The following is a 25,478-nucleotide window of genomic DNA, read 5'->3' on the forward strand; positions in this document are numbered from 1 at the left end:
ATTGTTGTGCGCCATATTTCATACCCTTCAAGACAATTGAGAATAGCCACTGCCTCCCATGGATGGCACACTGGATTGTGGCAAAAGCACTAAACTTGAATTGGATTATGGCGCTTTACATGTTAAAACAACAATCTAATTATGGGGCATGGCATAGTGGCAAACTTTGGATTAATTTTGACACCGTGATGTTCTTTAACGTGTCCAAATATCTAAGTACACATGCATTTTCTATTTCACCCCCACCAAAATATGGCTGCCACAGTGGGGATCAAGTCCACGGCCTCTAGCAATGCCATAGCCGCAAAGCTACCGTGACAGGCACAGAAGTGTTGATTTGACGGTCAACCCCTTCTGTAGTGTTGCCTCGACCCTGCAGTGATCTTTAATTAATGCGGCTCTGCTTCGGCACGCTCTGCGTAGTTTGTCCGCTTGACATATTTGCATGGTGTCTATTTTTCAGAAATAGCAGCAACATACTGTACCACACCTTGAACTTGAGCTTATCCAGTTTCCCTGCAGCTGCCATCGTATAGTAGCAGGGTTTGCTTGCCTTCTCATGACGCCCCCCCCCCCCCCCTCCCTTGTATGGCAACTGCCTCTTCTCCTCCCTCCTGTTCTATCTACGTCCCCTCTGGACTCGCAAGTTAGTAGAAAGGGAAGTGCTGCAGTTTCTGCAATGCTTCTGAGGGGAGTCACGGATAATTACAGCTGGCAAGAGGCTAATGTGGCGACAGCCAAGGAACTCCAGAGGGCATTGTGCACATTCCACACGGAGGGGTGAAAACAAGTTTCTAGCATCACCTTTCCTTTCTAACTCACCCCTGTCATGTATTCACACGCTCTGAACCACCCTCTGCCACCTCCAATGCAGTGTGGTTGACAGCAGCAGCCACAGCAGCAGCAGTGAGAAAGTTGAAGGAAGGAGCAAAGAAAGCTTCGCTTTAAAAGAAAAATGGGTTCAAGCAATGTTTCTACCATTGTGGCACCGAGTTAGACAGACAGGAGTGTTAATTTAGAAGGGACCGATCGTACAACGTTGACGGGTGGTTCACAGTGCGTTCGCCCTACGGTGCTATGCCCAGGGTTCGTACAGAACATTTGGCTCAACATTCAAAGACAATTCAAGGATGCCAAAGGCCACAATTCAAGGAGGGGGAAACAAATCTTATTGGTACACCTACACTGTAAATAAGCGAAATCTCCTTCTTAGCTCTAATTTCTAAAAGCTAAGCAGCTGTTGAGTTGTAGTTGGCTTCAAGATCTTCATGGCTTTTCAATGTTGACTTGTAATGATATCAATTACCTTCTGGCATGATGGTGTCTGGCTTGACTGAAAGATAGTCCAGTTATAGCCAAATGGCTAAATCTTACTTTCCATCAAGTATTTCTCAAGTCTATGGCCTATAAAGCTCGAGAATGTAGCCATGATAGCTGCCATATGAACCAACCAGCAGAACAACAAAAATGTGGCAAGGCTTGCTCACTTGATCTGGCTTTTTCTAGCTCCCTGGTGGCAACGACGATTTAAATAGGCCTCTCTTTGGTGGCTGAGGACACGCCACATTGCAATCCTTGCACGACACTCTCAAAAGAAACTATCTAGGATTGTTTTCCAATAGACAGTATCAATGGCATAGCCCCTACACAGAGTTTGTTACACTGAATGTTTAAACGTTCTCAAGGAATTCAAGGAGCACATTTTTTTTTTAGAAGAGAAGAGTTTTAAGGGCCCTTGGAATCTCCCTTTCCAAATTCAAGGGTTTTCAAGGATTTCAAGGAGTTGTACATACAATATCGTGGCTACGCCGGAGAAAAGATATGTAGGATGGAGGGCTGCTGTTGCCACAAACCAGAATCACAGACGTGCTGGCAGGCAAAGCCGCTGCTATAGCAATGCTGGTTCCTTGGCCGTCTGGCTGAATGTCTGCTTTGTTGTTTGCTCGGCACACACCATGGCACATGCTGTGCATCGTGCTCTTGCTTCTAATGGTTATTAGCAGAGGAACATTTACAGATGAAGCACATTTCAGTGGAGACAATAAAAATGAGCATGTGACGAGAACATTCCTTCTATTAGCACTGTCAGTCAGCAAATTCAAGATGGCAGGTGCTTTTCCCTTTTCCTATAGCTAGCTATGGCATTTTGCTGCAGAGCACGAGGTTGCAGGTTCAACACTGTGGCTGTCTTTACTTTCTTTATATGGTGGATTAAAAAAGCTTTTCTATCGATATTTTATGTGCCTTCAGGTAACGTCAGACAATCAAAATTAATCCTTAGTTATACCCTTATGGCATCAATCATAGCAGATGGTAGGATTTCGGGAATTATTCATTTTTATTTATTGCACTTCTCATGTCACCCTGTTCTGATGGGAGCAGAATCGCCGCATCCTCATGCCAACATGTTAGTGTGGTATGTCCACCATTTTCTGCAAGGAAGCACAAGCTCCGTTTCTCCGCCACATGGTCATATATTGATCCATAGAAGTTTGTGGATTTCTCGTGCAATTAAGTTAGTCCTCAGCCACATGCAGTAATTTATTAAGGTTCAGGTTTGAATACAGTAAAGTGCCTGTGTATTGGTGGCAAAGAGACTGGAAACATTTCATTGCAGGCTTTGTTGACTTGTATCTAGTGCTTCCGTGCATGCAATGCAACTATTGCATAAATTTCACTCCACTATATCGCTAATCAATTCAGTTATGCAGTCAATGACCTATGAATTGCCCCAGCACTTCGTTTCATAAGGCCATCTAGTTCTTTAAACATTTCCTTACATTTAACAATCTTTTGTGTTCACCAACACAGAGGAGCAATGAATCTGGTGATGCTGTGGATAAGCGACACTTGCTTGTCTTTTGCCATATCTATACTTGCACCCATGCACGAAACACTTTATCGATTGGTAGTGTGCAGCCTCTTCAAGCACAAACATTCACAAGTCTTGTTCTTTCACACAAGCTTAAATATACTGAGGAAATATGTAAACAAAGCACCCAAAACAAAATGCCAATAATGTTTCCTCCACGGCCCGAAGAAAGATGAACGCTCCATGCAGACGCGCTAGCGTAGACAATGGGTACATCCACTGTGCCATTTCCCGCAGTTTTAGTTTTCTTGTGCTTTCATGGATGCGAATATTTACCTTGAATGCTAGCAAAAAGAAAAGAAGCATTGGTTTATTTTGTTCGTGCATGCAGAATTTAGTTTTTATTGTTGCTACTGATAAAGATGCCATAAACCATAGTGTCTAGCAGACAATACTGTACATGATATCCACATGCAACCATGCCAGTTCCATGCCACCAATGCTGACCTCCACCACTCATGAGTATGTGCACAACAAAGCAAACAGTTTACTTATTTCTGGGCATGCATTGTACGAGTACGACACCAGAGTTGGCAATCCCGTCTATCTTACTCCATGCATTATGATCAGCTCTGTGTCAGCCAGCCAGCCCGAGTGTGGCGCCGCTGCCTACATCAGCTACAATTTGTTTTCTATGCAAAACAATGGTCCATGAACAGCTTGACGTAACTTGTCTTTCATGACAACTGACAACCAATGTGATGGGTCTAGCATGAATGACAGCTGCATGCAAGGTAAATTTCTTGAGTCTGATTCTGGCCACCACTGCACCAGATACGAGATGGCTCACTAACACCTCAATTTACATGACCTTAAAGACCCCCGAAAAAGAGGGTTTTACATAAGGGGTAGGATATATGTCTATGAACGAAAAATTGCAACAAGCTTCAAGCTGATAAGTGATCAGTTACAGCAGTTAAAAATGACAATGGGCAGGTAATGTGCAGAGGAAGGCCATTCTACTCAGTGGCTGCTCAAAAAAGGCAATGAAGGAAGGACTGGAAAAGCACAAAGGGGAACATGGGATTCATTTTTGTTTTTTTATTTGTGGCTCAGGTGTAGCACCGCCACATTAGAGAAAGATTATAAGTACAATATGTTTCATGCAATGCACATGCTTACTTAAATTTTATAAAAAAATGATTGAAGAGTTGTTGTAGGGATTCTTTATGAGAAGAATAATAGAACTTGTGGAAGAGGGAGAGACCTACAATGTGGTGTCCTAAGGAAAAAGGAGGTAAAAGAATTATGCAGATACTCCACTGAAGTTGTCTAAGTATGTGTAGGCATCGTGCCACTTGCTTATCTCCACGTAGCCGGGTAACATTATCAATCTTATCAAACTTGATCCAACCAGCATCAACCCTTATTGGTCATTTTCAACTTGGGGTTCTTTAACGTGCACCTAAATCTAAGTACACGGGTGTTTTCGGATTTTGCCCCCATCGAAACGCGGCCGCCGTGGCCAAGGTTCAATCCCGCGACCTCGTGCTCAGCAGCCGCTTAGCATCGCAACACCATAGCCGCTCAGCCACAATAGCAGATGCTAGCATACAAGGCAGTTATACTACCAATGCATGATTCTTCTGCGATTATTTGGAACCCATACACAAAAACAAATATGGAAAAACTGGGACAAATGCAAAAAAACTCCGTTTTTTTTTTAAATAGTTTCAGCCACACATCGATAACTGATCAATTGTCGAAAGCCAATCTACTGTGGGGTCTGATATGGGATTCTCACGCCGTACTCTTGGGACAAAGGAACGACAACACAGTAGTGCAAACAATCACAAGGGCATTTATTGCACCTTTCATACATCAATGCCTGCTAGCCGAGTTGCTATCCACAAAACATGCCGATGGGCGCGCGACAAATCTAGAAGTCCGACTCACCGCGTCCTCGCGAGCGAACATGTTCGCCCCATGCTGGATCCCAACGCCTGGTCGTTCGCGTGTATGGTCACGCGAATCGTGGCGCGTTCGAAGGTGGCCACGCGAGGCGGTCTCGCAGATGCATCGGTCGCCGCGCGCGCGGAATGTCCGCGCTGTTTGGCGACCCGCCGGGGAAGAGGGTTGCTGCACATGCGGCACGACACGTCCGTCCCGCTTCCTGCCTTGAACCCAAGAGAGCAAGCGCCTTCCTTTCGGCGCCCAAGTAACCTCGCGGCGTTAGCAGCGCAACACTCGCGCCATCTCTCGGACTGCGCTTCAACCACATCGACCGCGCTGACGTCACGCAGGCCACGTGGCGGAGCGGGATTACAGGAGACGCGCTATGCGGGAAAAACATCAGGGGAGGCGCGAGGGTCGCGCATCCCCACACTACAAACCTTAAGTCAGAGAAACCGCTCTTCACATTTAAGGTTTCTTAATTAATTAAAGGCCATTATAACATTTGACACAAAAGAATTCATTATTTTCTTATCTGGATATACCACTAGGGAATGCCATGATCTATTAATAGCACCATTCACTACTAGAAATAATCGTTTTAAATACATGTATTCTTTTTTTCAGAGGACTGTTACCGAGTAGAATAACCTAACTAATGATTCCATGGTGGTACCAATGCCAACATCGTTTGTATGTAGTTTAGAGTGATTGCATTGCATACTTTGTCATGTTAACAGGTATATGTGAAACCTGTATTGTTTGACTGTATGTGCAAATTTTTTTTTTTTTTTGCTATGGTGTATTGTAAACCACCTTGCTAAAATCCCCAGAGAGAGGATTGCAGTATTAATAAATAAATCATACACCAAAACAAACAGCTTGGTCACACATGTGGCAGTTGCTGTGACATTTATATGTCAAATGTGTGAGATTATTCAAAGTGCACATGCAACGAAATACTGTGCCTTGCTCCTAACAGTACTTTGGCAGCAGCAGAATTAGTTCATGGTGACGAATGAGTACAGAGCGATAATGGAAGTGAGCCCCCCCCTCCCCCCTTCTCTCGCCCCAATTGGTTCTTGTGAAATGACAGTCTGGGCGCGTTGCTTTTTTCTTGGCACAAGAAAGTCGCCGTGGGTGCAGCTGTTGTCAGTTGTCATGCTGTCCCACACGGCTGCATATATGCAGTTGCACGTGGAGGTATAGAGGGCCTACATAGAAAAAGTGTGTTTGACTGCAAAAGCAACGAAGTGAAGCCGACAACACTCGGTCAACGTTGCACTAAATCGCCTTGACTGGCACTGCCTGCCTGTCTTCCACTGCTGGTGTGTGTGTGTGAGCGCGCACACACACCATCTTTCCTTGCTCTGTGCATGCACTGCTCTGAGCTGAACTGGCTGTGGATGTCTTCACTGGACACTCACTAACATGGAACAGTCGGTCACCAATCTCACGATGCCTGCAATGTCACTGCTACGTCAGCAAGGACTTGATTCTGCCTGGTTTACGGCCTATCCCTTACAGTGGGTTTGTGCCATTGTTAATGAAAGCATCATCAATTTCCCAGCATTCGTCCAGCAACGCTGGAAATAACAAGCTGCAGGGTGCATTACTGCAAGAAATATTTTGTTCAGACAATGTTCAGATGAACTAGCAATGAGCACAATTTGTTCCTCCGTCTGACACCAAGTTCTGCTGCCTCACCCACAGCCAGATGAATCCTGTACTCTCCGTGACGTTCCTTGAAAAGTGCAAATCCGATTGCATATTTAAGTATCGCAGGACATATCTAAACAATGTCAAGATGTCCCTGAACACCAGCACAATACCTGAAGAAATAAAGAACCTCTTTAGAGTATATCAAGGATTTTCTAGAAGAATGGAAGACATCACACCCTGATTTGATGCATTTCCGATTACAGGTTGCAGAGCCACTCATTACGTCTGTGCTAAGCACCACAAACAAGCCTGTAAGACCGTCATTTAAAATTCAAAATATGCTGCCTGAACTTATTGCATTCAGTGGCCCCTCACAGATGTCCAGTATAATGCCGTTGAGCACTGGACTGCAGCTAGGCAAACAGGTGGATCTGTCCAGATGTAAATGTGAAAAATGCAAGGGTCAGTCAAGAATATTTTGCATAAAGTGCCAGCTGCTGCTGTGCCTAACCGATAGTCAGAGTTGCTTCTTCATGAAGAAACTATGTTGGTTCTATGACTATTGAGGCACTTTGTACACAATTAATTGTTACACGTTTGTAAAAAATAAACACGTTTGTTTCGGCTCAACAACCTTATCATTTGGTCTTGTCAGGTCTAGAGCGCAAGAAAAAGCAAGCGGCACCTGAAAGGGTTAAACAACAGCAGCCAGTGAGTGAAGCACGTACGTCATCACCCTGTAGGCGGACCACATGAGGGGAGTCATGCCGTTGCTGTCGGCCTGGTTGACCGGCTGCCCCTTGGCCACCAGGTAGGCCACGATGGCCGTGTGGCCCGACTGGGCACCCAGGTGGATGCAGGTGCAGCCTTCACCGTCCACCAAGGACGGGTCTGCACCGTGGCGCATTAGCAGCACCACCATGCCCAAGTGGCCCTGCCTGCACCGGTTTTTAAACCTTAAAGAAGTCCAACAGCGAAACGGAGAGGAGCTACAGATCATGCACATGCGCTCCCTCAGTGCCACACCGTGCATCCTGCCGTGGTGAAAAAGTTTTGGCATCACCTTCGGGAAACGATTACAGCTGACTGGCGACTGTACTTATTTGCATAAAAGTTCAAATTCCTATATAAGAAAATTTCAATATAGGGAAGCAAATTACTGATTTTACTGACTTTATTATGCTGAGTTTTAACTGTACTTGGTTTTCTTTTTCTACCAAGAGTCATTCAACACAAGAATGTTTTGAATTTGTTGTATTTGGGCACCGTGCCTATCAAGAGGGTCTTTGAGCTCAGTTTGAAAGCAATTATTCATCCACACGAGTGATAAACCATTTGCCTAAAATTATGTCAGAGCTGCCCTTCAGGCTCAATGTCTTTTCCTTATGTTGTTCAGTAGTAGCAGTAGCACTCTCAAAAATAATCTTGCCTTTTAATTACTAACTGGGCCATTCAAATTGCCACTATGCCTCTGGGACTTACCAAAAGTAAACCAACAATTTCTCTGTACTGTGCTGCCCAGCACATGCCCATGACCACTCCTAATATTGCCCACCTTTGGATGCATGCACTTCATAATGATGCATAAATTACACTGCGAGTGTTTATGCTCTACCCTATAATGAAATAGGACGAACGTACCGAGTGGCCCAATGCAACGGCGTGGAGCGCAGTTCTCCACCTATGGCATCCACCACAGCTCCCTTTGAAATGTAGAAGTTGACAATCTCACGGCGGTTGTTGATGGCTGCCCAGTGCAGCAATGTGACATCCTCCGCATCAGGCTGGTTCACGTTGTAGCCTTCTACCTCAATCAGGTAACGGCACCTCTCGAAGATTCCATATCTGCCACAAAGCAAAAAAATACAGATCACTTTGGGACAAATAACATTACAAAGACAGTGAATGAGATGAATTTCGCTTTCTTTTATTATAATCAACAAACTCGCACACTGCTTAACTGCTCTTCAAGCACCTAGATAGCTTCCGAAATCTGCTGCTATGAAGGTTTGTACTCCGCGGCTAAAATCAAAGGCCGCTCATTCAGAATCAAGACTCGGCAATAAAGATACTGATAACTAACCGATAACTTGCTCAAAGCAAGTACCCCTTTCTGCTGTCCTTTTATCATCAAATAACAAAAAGTTTAGAGACTCACTAGAAAACTTTCTTTGCAGACAGAAATTATTTTTCGTCAAACTTGATGGTACATTTCTAAGGTTGTAAGATGAGCCGAAATTTAGAATCTTTACAAATAAGTTGGGGGAACTAGCAGGTACAGCTATGCGACACTGGTATGATTGAGCAAGGCTTGCTCAAGAAAGTCAGGAAGTGCAACATACTCCAAGCTCAACATCAGTCTAGAAGGGGAAGCTCAATTAAAGTGCATAATCTTCGTAGTGTGCACTTGTGATCATGAGAAGTGGTTCCATCTCAAACATTTACACCTCCTCGACGTTGGTTCCTGATACAGAGCTTGTGGCAATAAACATTACCAGCACAGCTGCATCAGACCTGCAACAAATCTTCTGAAGAGGCCTTTCAGACAGTAAGAAAGGGGTGGATAGAGCAAAGAGAGGGAACACACTGTGTAGCCTTGACGATGTCAAACGATGAATAATCTTCTTGATGTTGAGGCAAGGAAGTGTGAGGTGGTTGCTGCCGGCAGCTAGCATCCCCGCCACCATTGGTGGATGATCCGCCACCGCATGGAACCTATGCAAAAATATTGCATACGTTGTTCTCAATCACCGTGACTGGAACATTTCACTGAACTTAGCAAAAAAGGGGTGCAGAAAGGAAATGTTGATGAGCAAATATACATCGTAAGCACAAGACATACTAATAATTTATCTTAGAAGAACTTGCTGTTTGGCTAGTTGGTAGCTGATTATGGTAAGACAGAGCCTCAAAAACACAAACATGTACAGCCATACACAAAAAGGTCTGCCAGACACAAGTGCCTGTGTCTGGGGGGATCTTTTAGGGTGATTGTGTGTAAGGGTGTGTAGGCAGGGGTGTTTTTAGCACACTACTTTGTTTTACCATAACATATTAGCATGATCGTCATAAATGGAGGATGCCAACAAGTTACGACTTGTACGTCTTTTCAACTGACAAACCGTGGTCTACTAAATCCGACTTTCGTCTTGACGCTGTCAACGGCTAGTAAAAAGGTTCACACCAGGCAAGCTACTTGAATGCTCAGAAGGCAGTCTGCAAGCCACACTGACATGCTACCACCAATAAACGAAACTTTCACGTCAGACCAAAAGGTTTTGACACCTGTTGTACAAGTGGCGGGGCTATTTTCGTTGCAGGGTGTACGCCGAAAAGACTTTCTCGCGCCTGCGGCGCTCGCGCTGAGTCAGTCAGGCCGGATTATACCTTTCTCGTGCCTTACGGCGCTCTACCTTCAAATTAAAATCACTGATTTTCCTGGGGGAGCAGTGGGGGCAGTAGTAGAGACCGAGCCTGCTCTCCTGGAGCAGCATCTTCGCTCGTGCCAGGCTTTTCGTACGCTGCTCTCCGTGACTTTCCAAAAACTTTTAATGATCACATTTGAGTTCAATAAACGTGCTTATGCAAATACATAGACAAAAATCGGTAGGCGGGAGCCGCACAGGTAGCGAAACGAAAGCAAAGCAGGTACGTCCTACGCACCTATTTTAGAGACAGCGCTATTCTCAGGTGCTCTCCCGAGGCCTCCGCTTGCTGTTTACGTGTGCTCGCCCGGAGCAGTACTTGTAAAAAATCCAATCTATCGTAGTGACAAAAAAAGAATGCAACGAAAAAAAAAAAAGTGCCGGCAGAAGAAGCGTGCTACAGATTTGAGGACGACGCAAAAAATCATGACTTGCTAGCAGAATCTGTATGTATGTAAACTACTGCAACTCGACATAAATGACAGTATCGTTAAACGTTGTCCCTGGGTCACGTTGAAGTAACGCATCACTCGATTCTCTGTCTCTCTTTTTTTCTACTGAAACAGTAATTTCGTAGTAATACTGCAGTGAGAAGGAAACTTAGGAGGTGAAGCTGGGGAACAGGCACACACTTGGAATGGCCCTATACTAACAAGTTTTATCGCAGAATTCAACAAGAGCACCACTTTGTTTAGCAACGAGGTAAGAAGTACCTGCCCCGCAGTTGCAGTGTAATAAACCGGAGCGCACGACGGATCCACCTCTTCGTCCATGATAGCCGACCGTCCTTTTTTGTTTATCTTTGAACGCTGTAGCACAGAACACCTATACAAACTAGTTACGCCACACAAATAAAGTAAATGCTTAATATTATGTGCCGAGTTAAAAACAATACTTGTTTACATTCTTTGTGTCAAACATGGAAGAAATGCATATATTATAAGAATCAACAATAAACCAAACCATAAATCACGCGTTAACCTTTTTACGCATATGTCGACATTAAACCAAGTCAATCCTAAGACGCTTTTTAAAAAAATAGCGCTACAAAATATGAACGCATGTATGAATATAAGCGACGTAGTCATGACGTAGTTTCCAAACAGAAAGCAGAAGCCCGCGATAGACCGCGGAGTGCACGCGTCTGCAGCAATTCTGCAGGAGCGCAGTTGTGTAAGGATTGTTGTTGGTCGTGTCGTCTGGTGTCGTAGAGAAAGTTCTTTCTCTATGGTCGTGTAACAAAGGTAAGCATTCAGCTTTTCATTGAGGGCTTTGGGCGGTGCCTCAGAGTGCTATACGATATCTTCGGCCGTTTGGCTCTAGTTTGGAGGCTGTATGCACCTTGTGGACGTGTCACCTGACAAATTGTAACACTAGTTGCGCATAGCTCATTTTATAACACGAATTATCGACCAGCGACATAACCGCATGTCGTGTAAACCTATGCCATGTCCATGGTCATATCGCCGTAAGTGTGTGTCACCGAAACCAAGAATTTATGCAGCTCTGTGGAGTGAATTCGCGGGGCTTGTTCTGCCAACACCTACGCACAAATGTGGCCCAACCCGGATACCGGTTTCTCGTTCATGTTGACACCGCAGACCTTGGGTTAGCTTGAGGTTGGCTTCGCAGGCGTGTGCCTGACTTAATATTGAACTCGCGCATTCGTGGGGTGTACGTGTACCGTGTTTTGGCTAGAGAAGTCAGTTCACGATGTAATAAACAGTCGTAACCGTGGACTAAGGAAACCGAGGGTAATACTGAACTGTGAGCGTTGCTTTTTACCTTGCTTTGGGCATTTTCGCCCCTTTACCACTGGTAGTGCGCCGAACTTGCAGAGTGCCCCACAAGTGTCCGTTTGCGCGTCAGCAATGCCTTCGTTCATTTGTAGGAAAACGCCCGCGGAAGAGGAAAAACTCCGCTTTGATCTTTTCGCACTGGCGCGACCGCATCGGCGGCGATAACGCACCACCCTCTCTGCCGCACGTCTCATTAGCTGATGCATATGTACATTTCATCTAACAGTCCTTGTTGTGCATGTCGTTGGAGAACTTTGTCTCTTAGATTTGGTGGAGTGCACGCGCGTTGTGATTTCGTTGCACGGTCGAAAAGCCAAAGTTGGGTCCCGCTTTTCCAGCCATAAATGACCACGCTGGTTGTGATCTTAGCGACACATAATTCTTAATTTTAAATGAAGGTAGTTGTTTTGATGTTGCCTATCTCCACTATTGACCTCGGCTGCTTTTCATGTTCACAAAGACATCCTTTTCTATACAGAATAGCGCTGCAGACTCTCGTGTGCTGTATATTCAATCCAGCATTACAGGTCCTGAATTGTCACATGGTGAAGGCACACCCTCTCTCGTGACTATGTTGCACAGCTCTCAGCTGTGTGGCATTGAAATAGCTCTTTGGAACAAAGGACATAGTAATGTGAACATTAGTAAAGACAAGGCACTGTGAATGCACAATGCTACTGCGGAAAAAATTATGCACATCCCCTGCTTCATAGAAATCTGTTTACGTGAAGCCTTCATAAGCCAGCGAGGCAAAATGACAAGTTATGACTAGAAACTCGCTGCAAATTTCAATTGTGAACATGACAGCTCTTGGCACCAGCAGTTACCAGAGTGATGCGATCCCAGAGCAAAAAAAAAAGGGGGGGGGGGAGGGCTAGGGCGATGTACGATGAGACAGCTCGCACGAACCATCTCGCAGCCACAACAGCGTTTGTAGGACTACTGCATCACCAGCTCAACCACATAATTGGGGGGGGGGGGGGTTGTACTAGGTCTGTGGTACCTTGTAGCAAACTCTGTGGCGAGTCCACCAGGAGTGTGGAATGCAAGTTGGAGCCAAATGAGACTCAAATGTCAAAAGGCTAATTGTGACGAAAGGCCTTTGTGAAAGAGCGGGCTAGTTGGTGGCACCCCCAGCAACTTTGAAAGCCATGTGAGCATCTGGGTGTGCAGAAACAATGGTAACAAACACATCATAGTGGCAGCATATGTAACAAAGGAAAGGAAGTCATCCCAGTTAGAATGGTCTGATGAATGTTTCCCGAGGCCATTAAGGTGTGAATGACATGCTGTAATGACCAAACACGCTACGCATCTGTCATTCTTCTAAAAACCTTTCATACATGAGCAGTGTGTCAATTATGACAGCACAATGGTGGCAATGGCGACAACACAAACATACTTCAAGCGGCCATTTAATTGCTACTGCATTAAAAGAATGGGTTTGAATGTAGAAGAGAAATGCGGCTTCATGCACATTTATAGAGACAGACACAAGTGCAGATACACCTTTGGACATCTTTATCAAATTAACTCGAAACATTTTGTGCATATGCACATAAATTCCTTTTTTTTTTCTTTTAAACATGCAATCGCCACACAGATTTTAAAAAAGTGGTTTGTAAGGAAATTTAATTTTTATTGAGCCACAGGAAACTGGTGTAAGCCGATTCAAACTTGCTTTTTTTTTTTTTCAGATTACAGTGCTGATACTCAACCATAGTGTTTGTACTGTGGCATTTTGCACCAAAATGTTTGTTTGTCCCATAACATGAACTAATGTGTTCACAGGCCTCTCATCTAGAACACCGCAACATGCCTGGCATCTGCCCTCGGTGCAACACGACCGTATACTTCAATGAGGAGAAGATCGCCATCGGCAAGCACTGGCACATCAAGTGCTTCTCCTGTGGTAACTTGCTTTATGTGTCATCACAATCTGCTACATGTTGTTCCTCTTTGCTTTGTCTAGTAATGGTTAAGTCTAACACTCAATGACTGCTGTTCCACTCGGAAATGCCTTTCACATGTGTCAAGCAATGCTGGATTATGCCATATCAACATATCGGCAAATCATCTTTCCTCAATGCGACTTTCATGTGCATACGTTTCATTAATCATTGCCACTATATTATTACAAATAAATTTTACAGTTTACGGCAACTGCTTTTTAATACCTCTTTACAGCCACGTCACATCTAACTTGCGTGATTCATTGCTACATTTTGAGGTAGAAGAGAACTGGGCCGCTATTTTGTAGCGATGCCTTATGCCTTACTCTATGCTATTCTTATCATCCACCACATACGGCCGCTTGATCGCGTTGATAATGTGGGCAGACCGTCGCTCTGACCAGTGGCCAAGCGCGAAAAGCCTGAAAAGGCATAGAATCGGAAAAGGCATCGCTACAAAATACCGACCCTGGGCAATTCATAAAACAAGAATGCTTTCGCTTATCATGAAATTTGTGCCTTTGCATTCCAAGTTTCGCTCTCCTTGGTTCACTCCACTGCTCAGCCATCTACGAAACAAGAAAAAAAGAATTTACGGAAAAGCTGTATCAAGTGATAAAGCTGAGTGCTGGGCAGCTTATCAAAACTGCATCTCTGATTACAAGCGTGAACTTGAAGCGGCTAAGCGCAATTATTTTCAAGCACTCTTCCTTTGCTGCTTCGAAATAAACAGCGCAAGTTTTGGGAAGTGGTTAGTGGTAAACCAAAGCAAGATATCCAACTATTTGATGAAACAGGGAATGTCATACCATCTGATATGTGCTGTGTTGCTCTGCATAACCTAATTAAATGTTTGTTTTCTGATCAGTCTTTTTCATCACCCGTATTTAATAACCCCTTGTTTCCCACCATGGATCCCATAATCATTGACTGGGTTGGAATAACAAAACTCGTAGAGAATTTAAAGCTATCTGCACCTGGCCCTGATGAAATAACTGCTCAGTTTTTGAAATGCATTGTAACCTACTCGTCTAGTATTTTATCTAAACACAAGTGTTTGTACCTTTTAGAAGTCTGCTACACACAAACACTTCCCTTCTTTTTTAACCTCCGCCTCGCTTGAAACGCTCTTCATATTTAAAAAATCGAATGAGGCTCACTGGGTCGACCATGTTTGCACACATAGCGTCACTATTTTTGCGATTTCGTCACTGATATCCTTGAGACCGATCTAAATAAAGTGTTATTGGCAGCAGGGACTCTGTTGGCTTCCACGAAACACCTCAATTTGACGCCATAAGAGAGAAACGTGACCACAGCACCAATTGAAAGCCACTGTGAACCAGGATGTCGTAGCCATCTTTGTTTATTTGGACAGTGTTGCCAGCTCAAGCAGCAAATTAGAGTTGCCAATAAAGTTGCGCCATGCAGAGAAGATGGACAAGAAACAGGCAGCCAGGTTGGAGCGAGCATCGGCTACCAAACACCAGCACCGCGCCAAGGAAACTGATGAGGAACAGGCTGCGCGATTGCAGTAAAAGTGGGACAGCAAGCATTGGCAGACCCAGACTGCCCGCACCGTCAACCGGTATGGTTGATCGGGCACCTCATGCATGACGGCCAGTTCAGCATCGCGGAAGAAGTTTTTGACGTTCCTGTAGAGGTCTACAAAATCATTGAGTGTCTTCCTCGCGACATCTAGAATGATGCAGACATCTTTGTCAATCTATGTAAGATGAAGACGAACGCCAGGCTCGACTACCTCTTCTGGACATCCCTGTACGGGCTCTACAATGTCGCAGTGCCAAAGGGAGCCGTAGACCGTTGTCTGGAGGAATTAGCACATGCCGAAGAAGCTGAAACTTCCCAGTGATTAGACCAGTTGTGCATCGGCAGTCTTGTGCAAGCAAATAACCTGCTGGCACTGCAGCAGCAGACGTTGATGTGGGACATGACATGATACCTCGACATCAGCTTTGATAAAAACAAGGTGGCACAGAGCCTTCTGTACTACACACACGCAGAAGAACTGCAATTTTCCCAGATATACTTCGGGCAACCGTGGCACATCCACCAGGATGTGTGCCCTATAGTCTGACTTCACCAACAGCGAGGTCTGCTGCATGGACCATCACGGCATCGTGCCATGCCACATCTTGTTCATGGTAATGAAGGTACTGCGGTTTTGCATTTGCACGGGGCTCGTCGCCCCCTTCCGGAACTGCAAGGCTACAGCAAACATCACCAAGAAGCTGCTCGAAGATAAAAGCTTCATCGAGAAATGCATGAAATCAGATTTTGCCTTCTTCTGAGGAATCCCAAACTCCATCTACTACTGGGTGCAACGGAAGCAAGATGTGTTCTGCCATGATTCGGCAACTCGGAAAGTGTACCCTCTTCCTGACCTTGAGTATGTCCAAGCTGCATGACGAGTGCCTCCCGACAGTCATCTAGAGCCTCAAGGAGCCCATGGAGGAGCATTACCATGCATTCACCAACTTGCACACCTTCTACGAGGTTTAACATGTGAACATTGACCCTGTGCTGTGTGCCCTCTACTTTGATAAGCTGGTGCGCATCATTATAAAAGTGCTGCAGAGTACAAAGTCCTGCCCCTTTGGAAAGCACAGAGTCATCGACTACCTCGAGTGAATCGAGGTTCAGCAGAGGGGGAGCGTTCATGCGCACATGCTCATTTGGCTCGGCAAGGCACCCAAAAAGTCACTCTGCAACAGTATCCCCCGTTCAGTCACCCTAGTGGACTCGCTCATGAGCCTCAATACTGATCTCCTCGAGCGGGAGCAGTGCCAAATTCACCAGCATACTTTCATGTGCTACAAGTGCAGCAGGACCAAGATGATGTGCCGATTCCACGTATCATGTCGGCCCATCAGGGAGACATACATGCTTGCGTCCACCCTGAAGCACGATGGTAAAGCAGCCGAGCTTGAGATGCTGCGCACAAAGTTTCATGACATGTACCAGCAGCTTGAGGATGTTGACTACAGCTTCTTGGAGGACTTCTTGACCCACAACTGAAGACTGCAAAGAAGACTTCTTCAGGGTATTGAAGGTGGCCATCAAACCGGCTGACTGTGTTTCTGAAACGGGAGGCACATCAAAAGTTTGTGAGCACCTTCAACCTCCATTTTACAATCAAACATGGATATTCAGTTCATTGTGGATAACATACTTGTGCACCATGTACGTGGTGGACAAGATGAACGAGGCGCACCGCGGTTTCTCCAACCTGCACAATGCGCCTGCAGACATCTAGAAAAAGAGCACCCCGACCTCAAGCTTGACAGCTGGTTGTGGTGCTGGGTGTGCATGTGCTAAATGGCGTCGAGATGAGCAGTCGGGAAGCTGCGGGAATCCTCCTCTGCCTCTACATGTTCAGTCACCAGGTCGTCTTTGTGCCGGCTTTGCAGCCGGAAGAATGAGTCCACGTCCGCCAGCAGCAACAGATAGAAAACTCCACGAACGTGTCTAAGCTAAACATTGTGAAAAAGTAACTAAACGTGCCTCAGCATCGTCATACAGAAGCAGGAGACACCCTCGAAGAAATCTGCAGGCAACTTCTCAGTGGCAGGCAGCAACAGCAGCAAACCGCGGTAGGGTACCAAGCAGTGGTGGATGACACCGCACTCTGCATAGATAAACTGTGTTGTCTGCGCGAGGGATGACATGACAATCGGTGATTACTGTGCCATCCTGCATCTGACCGACACCAAGCAGCATTCCCTCATTCTAGATATTGAAGCAGCGCATTTAAACCTGACGTGTTCGTGCACACATGAAAAAGGACATACACAGATGCTGAATGGTGACTGTGTATGTCCTTTTTCGTGTTTGCGTGAACGTGTCAGGTTTAAGTGCGCAGCTTCAATATCATGTCTCACCAACTAGCCCATCAGTATCTATTAAGCTCATCCTAGAGGTGATTCACTGCTTCATGCTTCATAGACACTATTGGAGTGTTTCCCACGAGCCCGGCTGTGCATACATACACGCTCACCTTGCTGAAGGACACCTACAATCGGCTGTGCACGATGTCTGGCTCTGCTTTCAGCGCCTGTGTAGCCACAGCCACCGCTGAAAAGGCTGCTACTGCCATTGGGGGCGCCACGGTGCACTTGGCAGTGAAGTTATAGATGAAGAAGGGCGACACAGGCCTCAGTGAGACCTCAACAATGTTGCTGTGCCTTCAAATCTGTCAAGTCCATCTTTGTCATTGAAGTCAGTATGATGGGTTCGAAGGGGTTGATGAAGATAGACAATGGCTCTGTCAGATTACACAGCCATTTGGCCAGCCCTTCAGAAAAATTGCCGTCTATCCGTGCAAGGACCTGTGCTAGTTACGAATCATTCAGGCCACGGAAGTGTACCGTCGCAGCAACCGCCGAATCCACAAACTCAACAACGAGCACCCTTGGAGGAGCCTGCAGGACCACCCTCTCGTCAAGGTAGTGCGCCAGCAATACGCAGTCTTTTCATCATATCTAACCTGATTGAGAGATGGCACAAGCTGATGGACGGCGATGCCCGCATGATCAAAAACCAGTTTGTGACCACCAAAAAGGCCATGCAGAAGAGCCCCAATTGAGTAAGGTCATACTACAGCAACGCCAATGTCAACGGGTGCAATGGCTGGTGTCTGAAAAGCATCATACAACATTCTACAGACCACCTAATGATAAGATTGCCAACTGCGAGAGGCTGGAGGTCCTCCCCCAAGCCTGTGCGAAAATTGCAACTATGAAGCCTAGTGACATGGGGGTGTCTGCCTGCAGGGCTATCACTATGCATGGGCAAAACCTTACATGATCAAGGCCAGCATTAATGTCACTGACTGCCTGGTTAACGGCAGTAAGGCTCCAGCTCAAGTATGTCGAGTATGACAATAACGATTCTACCATGCTACTCTGACTACAGTTCCCATCGCTGGCCGTCAGCATTGTGGTGCGGGCCAAGGTGCAGCATATTTGGCAGAGCAATCCTCGTGTGCACATGAATTTGGTGCCCATCGGACAATGCCACATTACTACTGCAGTCATTGTCAAACAGAACATTTCCTGCTGGAGGATGCAGTTTCATTTTGTGCAGGCAAACACAGTCACGATGCAAGCCTCAGGCGACCAAGTATAAGGAGGTCATGTATGAGTACAACTGCAAGCACCCCTTAAAACTCACATACGTGTTGTTGTCCCAGGCTACCAATTTCACTTGAAATGCACAGGCTGCACACGATCATGGAGCAGACCCAGGAGTTTGTGGGCAAACACAACTTTGAGAAGGATGTGATTCTCGCCTCCATCAATGTGCAGTCACTTGATGCACATGTCAGGGACCTCGAAAGCGGCTCAGTAATTTCCAAAACAGGTGTCCTCGCGCTCTCAGAAACATGGAATTACAAACTGACAAACCCACATCCATCTGCTGCTTTAAACTCGTCGGGCAAAGCAAGCGGCTCAAGTCAAGCCACGCTGGTGTTGCCCTTTACAAAAACGTTCTCATACACCATTTCACTATTGAATCAGTCGCGTTACGTCTGTCGCCCCAAGTCGACGATATGCTAGTGCACAACAGTGTCGGAGACATCTGCATGGGTCACATAACGTACAACAGTCAAGACATCACCATCGTCGTCGTCTGTCAGTCCCGGGGCCACCAAGGAGATGGTGTCATGCCCATGCACCTAACAGCTTACAGCAAGACTGCCTTCATACCTTGCTACAACAACATTCATGAATGAGACATGTCGTTTGCCATCTGCAATGACTTCAAAATTGACCTCTCAAAGCCCCAAAATGCATGGTTTCCAGAGTACATGAGAGGCATGTGCCGCCGAGCAGGCCTCCCTCAACATGGTACCCCTGGTGAGGACCAGTGGTGTGCTTGACCATATCTTTGTCTGCAGAATCAGACAGTTTAGACCTCACACATATGCATTGTACTTCTCTATCGATAGCCATCTGCTCGTCGGCATCAACAACAAACGAGAAAATGATGCACTGCTGTCTACTAGCTCTGCTGAACCGATAAACATTTTGTCGTAAACTGTACAAATGTACTATAGAACATACATATAATGTGAATATTGTTACGGGTGTGTTGGGAGTACAGAAAGACTGTATTTACAATACATACACGAGCAGAGTCAGTGTAGTTGAAAATTGCTGACCAGCAACAAGGCGCAGCAGCCAGTGTCTCGTGATCTTTCTTTTATCCTTCTGTGACAGGACCCCCGGGTGCTGAAGCGCTGTCTCGGTGCATGGTAGGCGAAGAATTGCGAGTGAAATATGGCTTCAGCAGTGAAATGTGCACGATTTGACCAGCCATCGGACTTGAAGGATGGATCAAACTGTAACGGCAAAATCCTATAATTTACATCGTTAACTTGACGTAGGACTTCATAAAGCCCTGTGTAGCGAGAGAGAAGCTTCTGGGAAAGGCTGACCCAATACATGGTGACCAAAGGAGCACCCAAGCACCTGGGGCGAACTTAACATCGCAATGGCACCGATCATAACACTCTTTTTGTATACACTGCGAGGCTAATAGACGAGATCGGGCGACTTAACACGCCCTTAGAGTGCGATCGATGACTTCACGGGCATACTCATTTGCAACACGAGGCACAGAAGGCAAAATGGTATCAAACGGCAATGTGGGATCACGACCATACAAAAGATAAAAGGGTGACTATCCTGCAGTGTCATGTCGGGACGAGTTATATGCGAATGTGGCGTAGGCCAGCATGGCATACCAGTCATGGTGGTTGTTGGAAACGTACATCGACAGCATCTATGTGAGTGTTCGGTTTAGACGTTCCATAAGGGCCATTCGTTTGTGGGTGGTAGGTGGTTGACAGCATGTGCTCAGTGGCACAAAAGTGGAGGAGGTCATCGACAACTCGAGACAAGAACAAGCGGCTGCTGTCTGTAACTGTCGAGGTGCACCGTGGTGGAGAATGACATCGTGAGAAAATCGGCGACGTCTGTTGTGCAACTAGTCGGCAACGCCTTTGTGATCATGTAGCGCGTCGTGTACACAGTAGCGACAGCGATCAACTTATTCCCTCTAGTTGTCGTCGGCAAAGGGCCAAGCAGATCAAGACCTATGCGAAAGAAAGGCCAATTACACTTCTCTTTGTGGGCACAGACAGAGGACTTGCTGCTGTAGTAGGCAATGCAGGACCACCTCCAAGGGCTGCATTTCTTAGTTTTCCAAAAGGGTGCGGCCAAAAGCCACAGGGGACGAAAGGCGATGTGGCTGCGGCGAGTGGGAAGATGGGCGACATGTTTGCGGTGAACGAGACTGGTGTCCGCACGGCGATGGTGAGCGACTGTACCATGTGTTCCTAGCAGAGCTGTCGGCGCTGTTAGACTTGGCAGTGGGCAAAACACTGCAGGCATTTCCATCAAAACGGCCCAGGTTGGTCAGGGTGCGAGGTGTTGAGGGCCACGAGTTGCAACAGTATAGGGCGACATGACCAATGCAGCAACAGGTAAAGCATATTGGCTGATCGTCCGCAGTTCTCTACTTAGTCGGGTTGCAATAATGCGGAGAGAATCGTTGGCTCTGGGGTTGGCGACACCCCAGACAGAATGTTTTCAAGCTCCTGGCGAATGATGGCTTGTACGAGGGGAACTGAAAAAGAGGTAGCATTAGGGCTACTTGAACAGAAAGCTGCAGGCACCATCGCATTCAATTCGCATCAGACAATTCGCACCACGTCCTCTGATGGTGACGCATGCTGCTGTGCGGGTTTATCTTCACACGTCGACATTGCGGCAATATTGGGAAGTCTGGTGAATGGTAGCAAGAATGGTTGCAGGCTTTTGGCCTGCTCGAATTGTCAGCACTCTTTGATGATAGCATCAACTGTCGAGCAGCTTTTGCACATGAGCAGGTTAAAGGCGTCATCAGCAATGCCCTTCAGCATGCGCCCGACCTTCTAAGCTTCTGTCATGTCATGATTGGCTTTACGACAAAGCGCCAGCACGTCCTGGATGTGCATGACATAGGACTTCGCGGGGGATTGGCCACGGGAGGCCAGTTTCTGCTTTGCAGCAATTCTTCGGCCGGGTGGCTTGCCAAACAACTCTGCCAATTTCTCTTTGCATTGGTCCCAGCTTATTAGCTGCTCTTCGTGGTTTTTGTACCATACCTTTGCCGTGCTTCTTCAGAACAGGTTAGCTAGCATAAGCTTAGAGTCCCATCTGTTGATTCCACTCACGCATTCGTACATCACCACCCACTCCTCAACGTCGGCGACATCGGTCCCGCAGAAAGTTCCAGGATCCTTGGGTTGCACAACCACAACCGAAGAGGACAGTGACGTAGCTGGCAATGGTGACGTTGGAGACGGCAACGACGTTGATCCCGCATGCTCACCGTCATTCATGGTGGCGACGCTGATGCGACATTCACTGCGGAGCTCCATTTCCAGCAATTGTACCCAGCACCTCCACCAATAAGTTATGGAGATGTTGGGAGTATAGAGAGACTGTATTTACAATATATACACAAGTAGAGTGAGTGTAGTTAAAGATGGCTGACCAGCAACAATATGCAGCAGCCAGCGTCTCGCGATCTTCCTCTTCCTTTATCTTTCCGTAGCAGTATATTCAAATGCACATTACTGTACTTAAATATGTATGTAGAAAACAATGAAACTACATAAAAATTACAATTCAATTGAATATATCATACAACCCTGTCTCTGTCCCGTTAATTCCACCATCACAAGAATCCATCACGTCTAATTAATTAAAGACCCATCATGAAAAGAATGCTAATCACATTATCGTCGCCAGTCATCTCTACAGGATGAATGCACCACCAATTTTTTTAAAGTTAATCTAACTCGGGCAAAGACTGCGTGAGCCGAGATGGCGTGGCATCATGCGCTGTCTTCCTGTGCATTATGTCTTGGAGGTTGCTTAATCTCGAGTTTCAGAGATATATTGAAGTGAGAGGCAGACGAAGCATTCGCTCCCCACTCAACATTACTAGACTAGCTTCAGTTGTAAAACTCTCCGCCCGCGCGCTTATAGCCGCTGTCGCCACTTCTGTGACAGCCAGCAGATGGCAGCGCCGTTCCATCGAGCTCCACTGCAGACGCCTCGCCGCAGCCTTGCGTTCATGCGGACGGGCAGTTTGCCCGTGGTTCACGCTCGCTGGCGTTCTCCCTTGTCCGAATTAGTAATACCATGAGGAAGCGGTATCCACCTACAGCAAAAGAATGTATTGGGCCAGTTGGTTCACACAGAAAGAAGGGTAAACTGCACGAAAGGAAGAAATGCATACAGCGAAGCACAGAAGCTGCATTTCTAAATGTCGTGTGTTTCTTCCTGTTGTCTTAACGTTTTGCGCAGTTTAGGCTCAGGAGCTTGAAGATCTGGCCAAAGCGCGTGATTGTAGAATGGTCTTCATCCCCACTGAAGCTTCTCAGCAGGCCAAAGAAGCGCTACAAAAAGAAAGATGAGGTTGGTCTTGGAACACACAAGGCACACACACAAAATATTTTTTATATCAGTGGCTCTTTACTCTGTAAAGATGATCAACGAGCGAAGCTGAAACATGCGGCCCCTGTGTTTGTCACTGGGTTAATCCCAAGGGTTCATTAAAGTATTTCTCAATTATGAGGTTAGTCACACGATCGGCTGCGACGGAGAGAACAACGTCGCTGATGGTATGCCTGCAGTTCGCCGTTGTCGCTTGCGTTCGATGTCTCGAGTTTGCTCAGCGGCGTGGTTAGCAGCCTTCACCAACTACTTGCCGCTTGTGATTCTTCGAAATTAAATGTCTTCAAAATTAAATCTGTCCGTTATGTAAAACAATGGCTCATACCCCCGTAAACACAGCCTCCCCATAACGGCGGCAGAAGAGAAGTGAAATTCTACGCTGGAATAATGAACGGCAACGCAGCCAGTTGTGGAAGACGACGACGAACACGGGAGCAATGGCACAAGCGTATGCCGTGGATTTCACAGCGAGTTCCTGGTCAGCGTGAGGAATCGCTCTGTTCCACCCCGAGCAAAGTGTCGTATTGCTGAGAGCACAGAAAAAGTGGCGTGCCGAACTGTCGTTCCAATAGCCACCTATGCAGCCAGGTACGCAGCACGTCGGCATCATCTGCTGATATTCTTAACAAACTCTGCGAAGGCTACAGTTTCGCGGATGACATGCTTGCTGAAATTCGCCATCAACAGCGAACCACAGAATACACCAACGCTGCACCGCATGCTTAGTCTGGCCTGCGTGCGTAGCTGGCTAGTGAGGAAGTGAAGCAGGGCGCGACTGCAGTGCCACGAAGGCGCAGGCGGGTGGTGGTTCCATGCAACGGCACCGAGCTTGAAAACTGAAGCTGGTCTAGTAACGTTGCTCCCCACTGTCGGTGCTTTTCATAAGATTTTCCCACTGCAGACGACACTATCAGCTGTAGGGGTGGTGTGGATGCAAAAGTGTGGCTGTGTTGACTTTGTATGCTGATAGGATGATATTGTCAATATAGCATGAAACCACATATTTTGTCGCTGACTTTCAAATTGAACAAAATGATTTTTTTTCTCATTCAAATTTGCTTTTTTCGATTGCCTGATATCCGGAAAGATTCGCGACCCCTTTTGTGTATTAAATTCATCGACTGCACTTTTTTGCATAAAACAAAATTTCAATATATAACAACATTTCAATATAATGAAGCAAACTGCCGATTTTGCTGGTTTTCTTAACTTAATATATTCACATGCAGAACATGTGACTTTGGACAACTTTGATAAATGGTGCAGCTCATCCAGAGGAACTTGCGCAAGAATAGCCCTGCTGCATACATACCTCATACATGATGCATTTCAAATGTGGCAATATGATGTGTCGCTACATTGATTCAGTGCTGATTGCATTAATGTAGACATTCATAGAAAGATGGGCTCTCCTGAAATTTTCTTTTTCCTTGCTTTCTTAAATTGCTGCATGCGTGAACATTAGTGCTGGATGTATATCATGGCAGGCTTAATTCTGAGAGAGGGCTTCATTTGCATTGCCATATTGCAGACGACAGTTTGAATTATTCTAGCTCGCGCACGATGAGCTCTCCAAATTTCGCAACAAGCGTGCATGTGGTCTGAATGGAGGAGATCAGTATCGCATGGCTGTGGCCTTGTTCCTAGTGGCTACAAACCGTGTTGTAGGTCGGTCGTGACACCCAAGACACTGGTAGCATGTTTCTGTAGTGCATATTTATGGTCCAGGTGCATCTTTGTTTGCCAGACACTGCAAGGCGTGGAAAGACAGCCAGCAACCTGAATGTTGCTTACAGCATGACTTCAGTGCTGGTAATCATTAGTTCACACTTGACATGGATTCACTTTATGTCATTTACTGCTCATGGCAGGCTGGTGCTTTGGGCAGATCCTTGAGCTCTTTGCTTAAAACAAGCGGTGCACTTTCCTTGGTGCACAGCCAATGCTGACTGCCATCGGCACCTGGACAGCAGCAACCTGACCGAGCATGAAGGAAACATCTACTGCCGCTCCTGCTATGGCAAGCTGTTTGGCCCGAAGGGTTATGGCTATGGCGGCGGTGGTGCTGGGGTGCTCTCCATGGACACTGGTGACAAGTACAGGAATGGACCACCTACCAGGTATCTTCATTGCATGTTAGACCATCCGACTTCTTGTCAGAGCCATTTATTTTCACATAGCATAGTCGTATGCAGGGCACCACAAACAGTGCCATCAGCGAACATAGCTGTACAGAACCCATTCAATCAGATGAGAGCACATTACCCTGTGCTGCATGCACTTGATGTCAGCTGTCAGTTTCCGTGTGGCAAACATGATGTTGTTTGTTTCTAATAGGGAAG

At 46.3% G+C, this 25,478-nt stretch overlaps 2 protein-coding genes across 9 annotated transcripts in view; one reads left to right on the forward strand and one right to left on the reverse strand.

Moving 5' to 3' along the window:
• Positions 1 to 10,709, reverse strand: part of Hip14 (palmitoyltransferase Hip14) — a 126,157-nt gene extending 115,448 nt beyond the window's left edge. For all 3 annotated transcript variants that reach the window (XR_011512578.1, XM_070534916.1, XM_070534917.1), the window contains exons 1-4: positions 10,566 to 10,709; positions 9,015 to 9,142; positions 8,069 to 8,272; positions 7,156 to 7,365 (exon numbers count right to left, since the gene is read on the reverse strand). Coding sequence is in view for 2 of the 3 variants with exons in the window: in XM_070534916.1 (XP_070391017.1) it covers positions 7,156 to 7,365; positions 8,069 to 8,272; positions 9,015 to 9,142; positions 10,566 to 10,625 (602 nt within the window). In the remaining variant the exon portion in view is untranslated. The remainder of the gene's footprint in view (positions 1 to 7,155; positions 7,366 to 8,068; positions 8,273 to 9,014; positions 9,143 to 10,565) is intronic.
• Positions 10,710 to 10,919: 210 nt separating this feature from the next.
• LOC139057143 (cysteine and glycine-rich protein 1-like) overlaps positions 10,920 to 25,478 on the forward strand; it is a 29,646-nt gene continuing 15,087 nt past the window's right edge. For 3 of the 6 annotated variants that reach the window (XR_011512580.1, XR_011512581.1, XR_011512582.1), the window contains exons 1-3: positions 10,920 to 11,096; positions 13,443 to 13,563; positions 25,076 to 25,256. Coding sequence is in view for 2 of the 6 variants with exons in the window: in XM_070534918.1 (XP_070391019.1) it covers positions 13,467 to 13,563; positions 25,076 to 25,256 (278 nt within the window). In the remaining 4 variants the exon portion in view is untranslated. Of the gene's footprint in view, positions 11,097 to 11,295; positions 11,321 to 13,442; positions 13,564 to 25,075; positions 25,257 to 25,478 lie in introns of those variants that run through there. The other 3 variants (XR_011512579.1, XM_070534918.1, XM_070534919.1) reach the window with 2 other exon arrangements.

The sequence above is a fragment of the Dermacentor albipictus genome, chromosome 3 (assembly GCF_038994185.2).
Source record: "Dermacentor albipictus isolate Rhodes 1998 colony chromosome 3, USDA_Dalb.pri_finalv2, whole genome shotgun sequence".
Classification (NCBI taxonomy): domain Eukaryota; kingdom Metazoa; phylum Arthropoda; class Arachnida; order Ixodida; family Ixodidae; genus Dermacentor; species Dermacentor albipictus.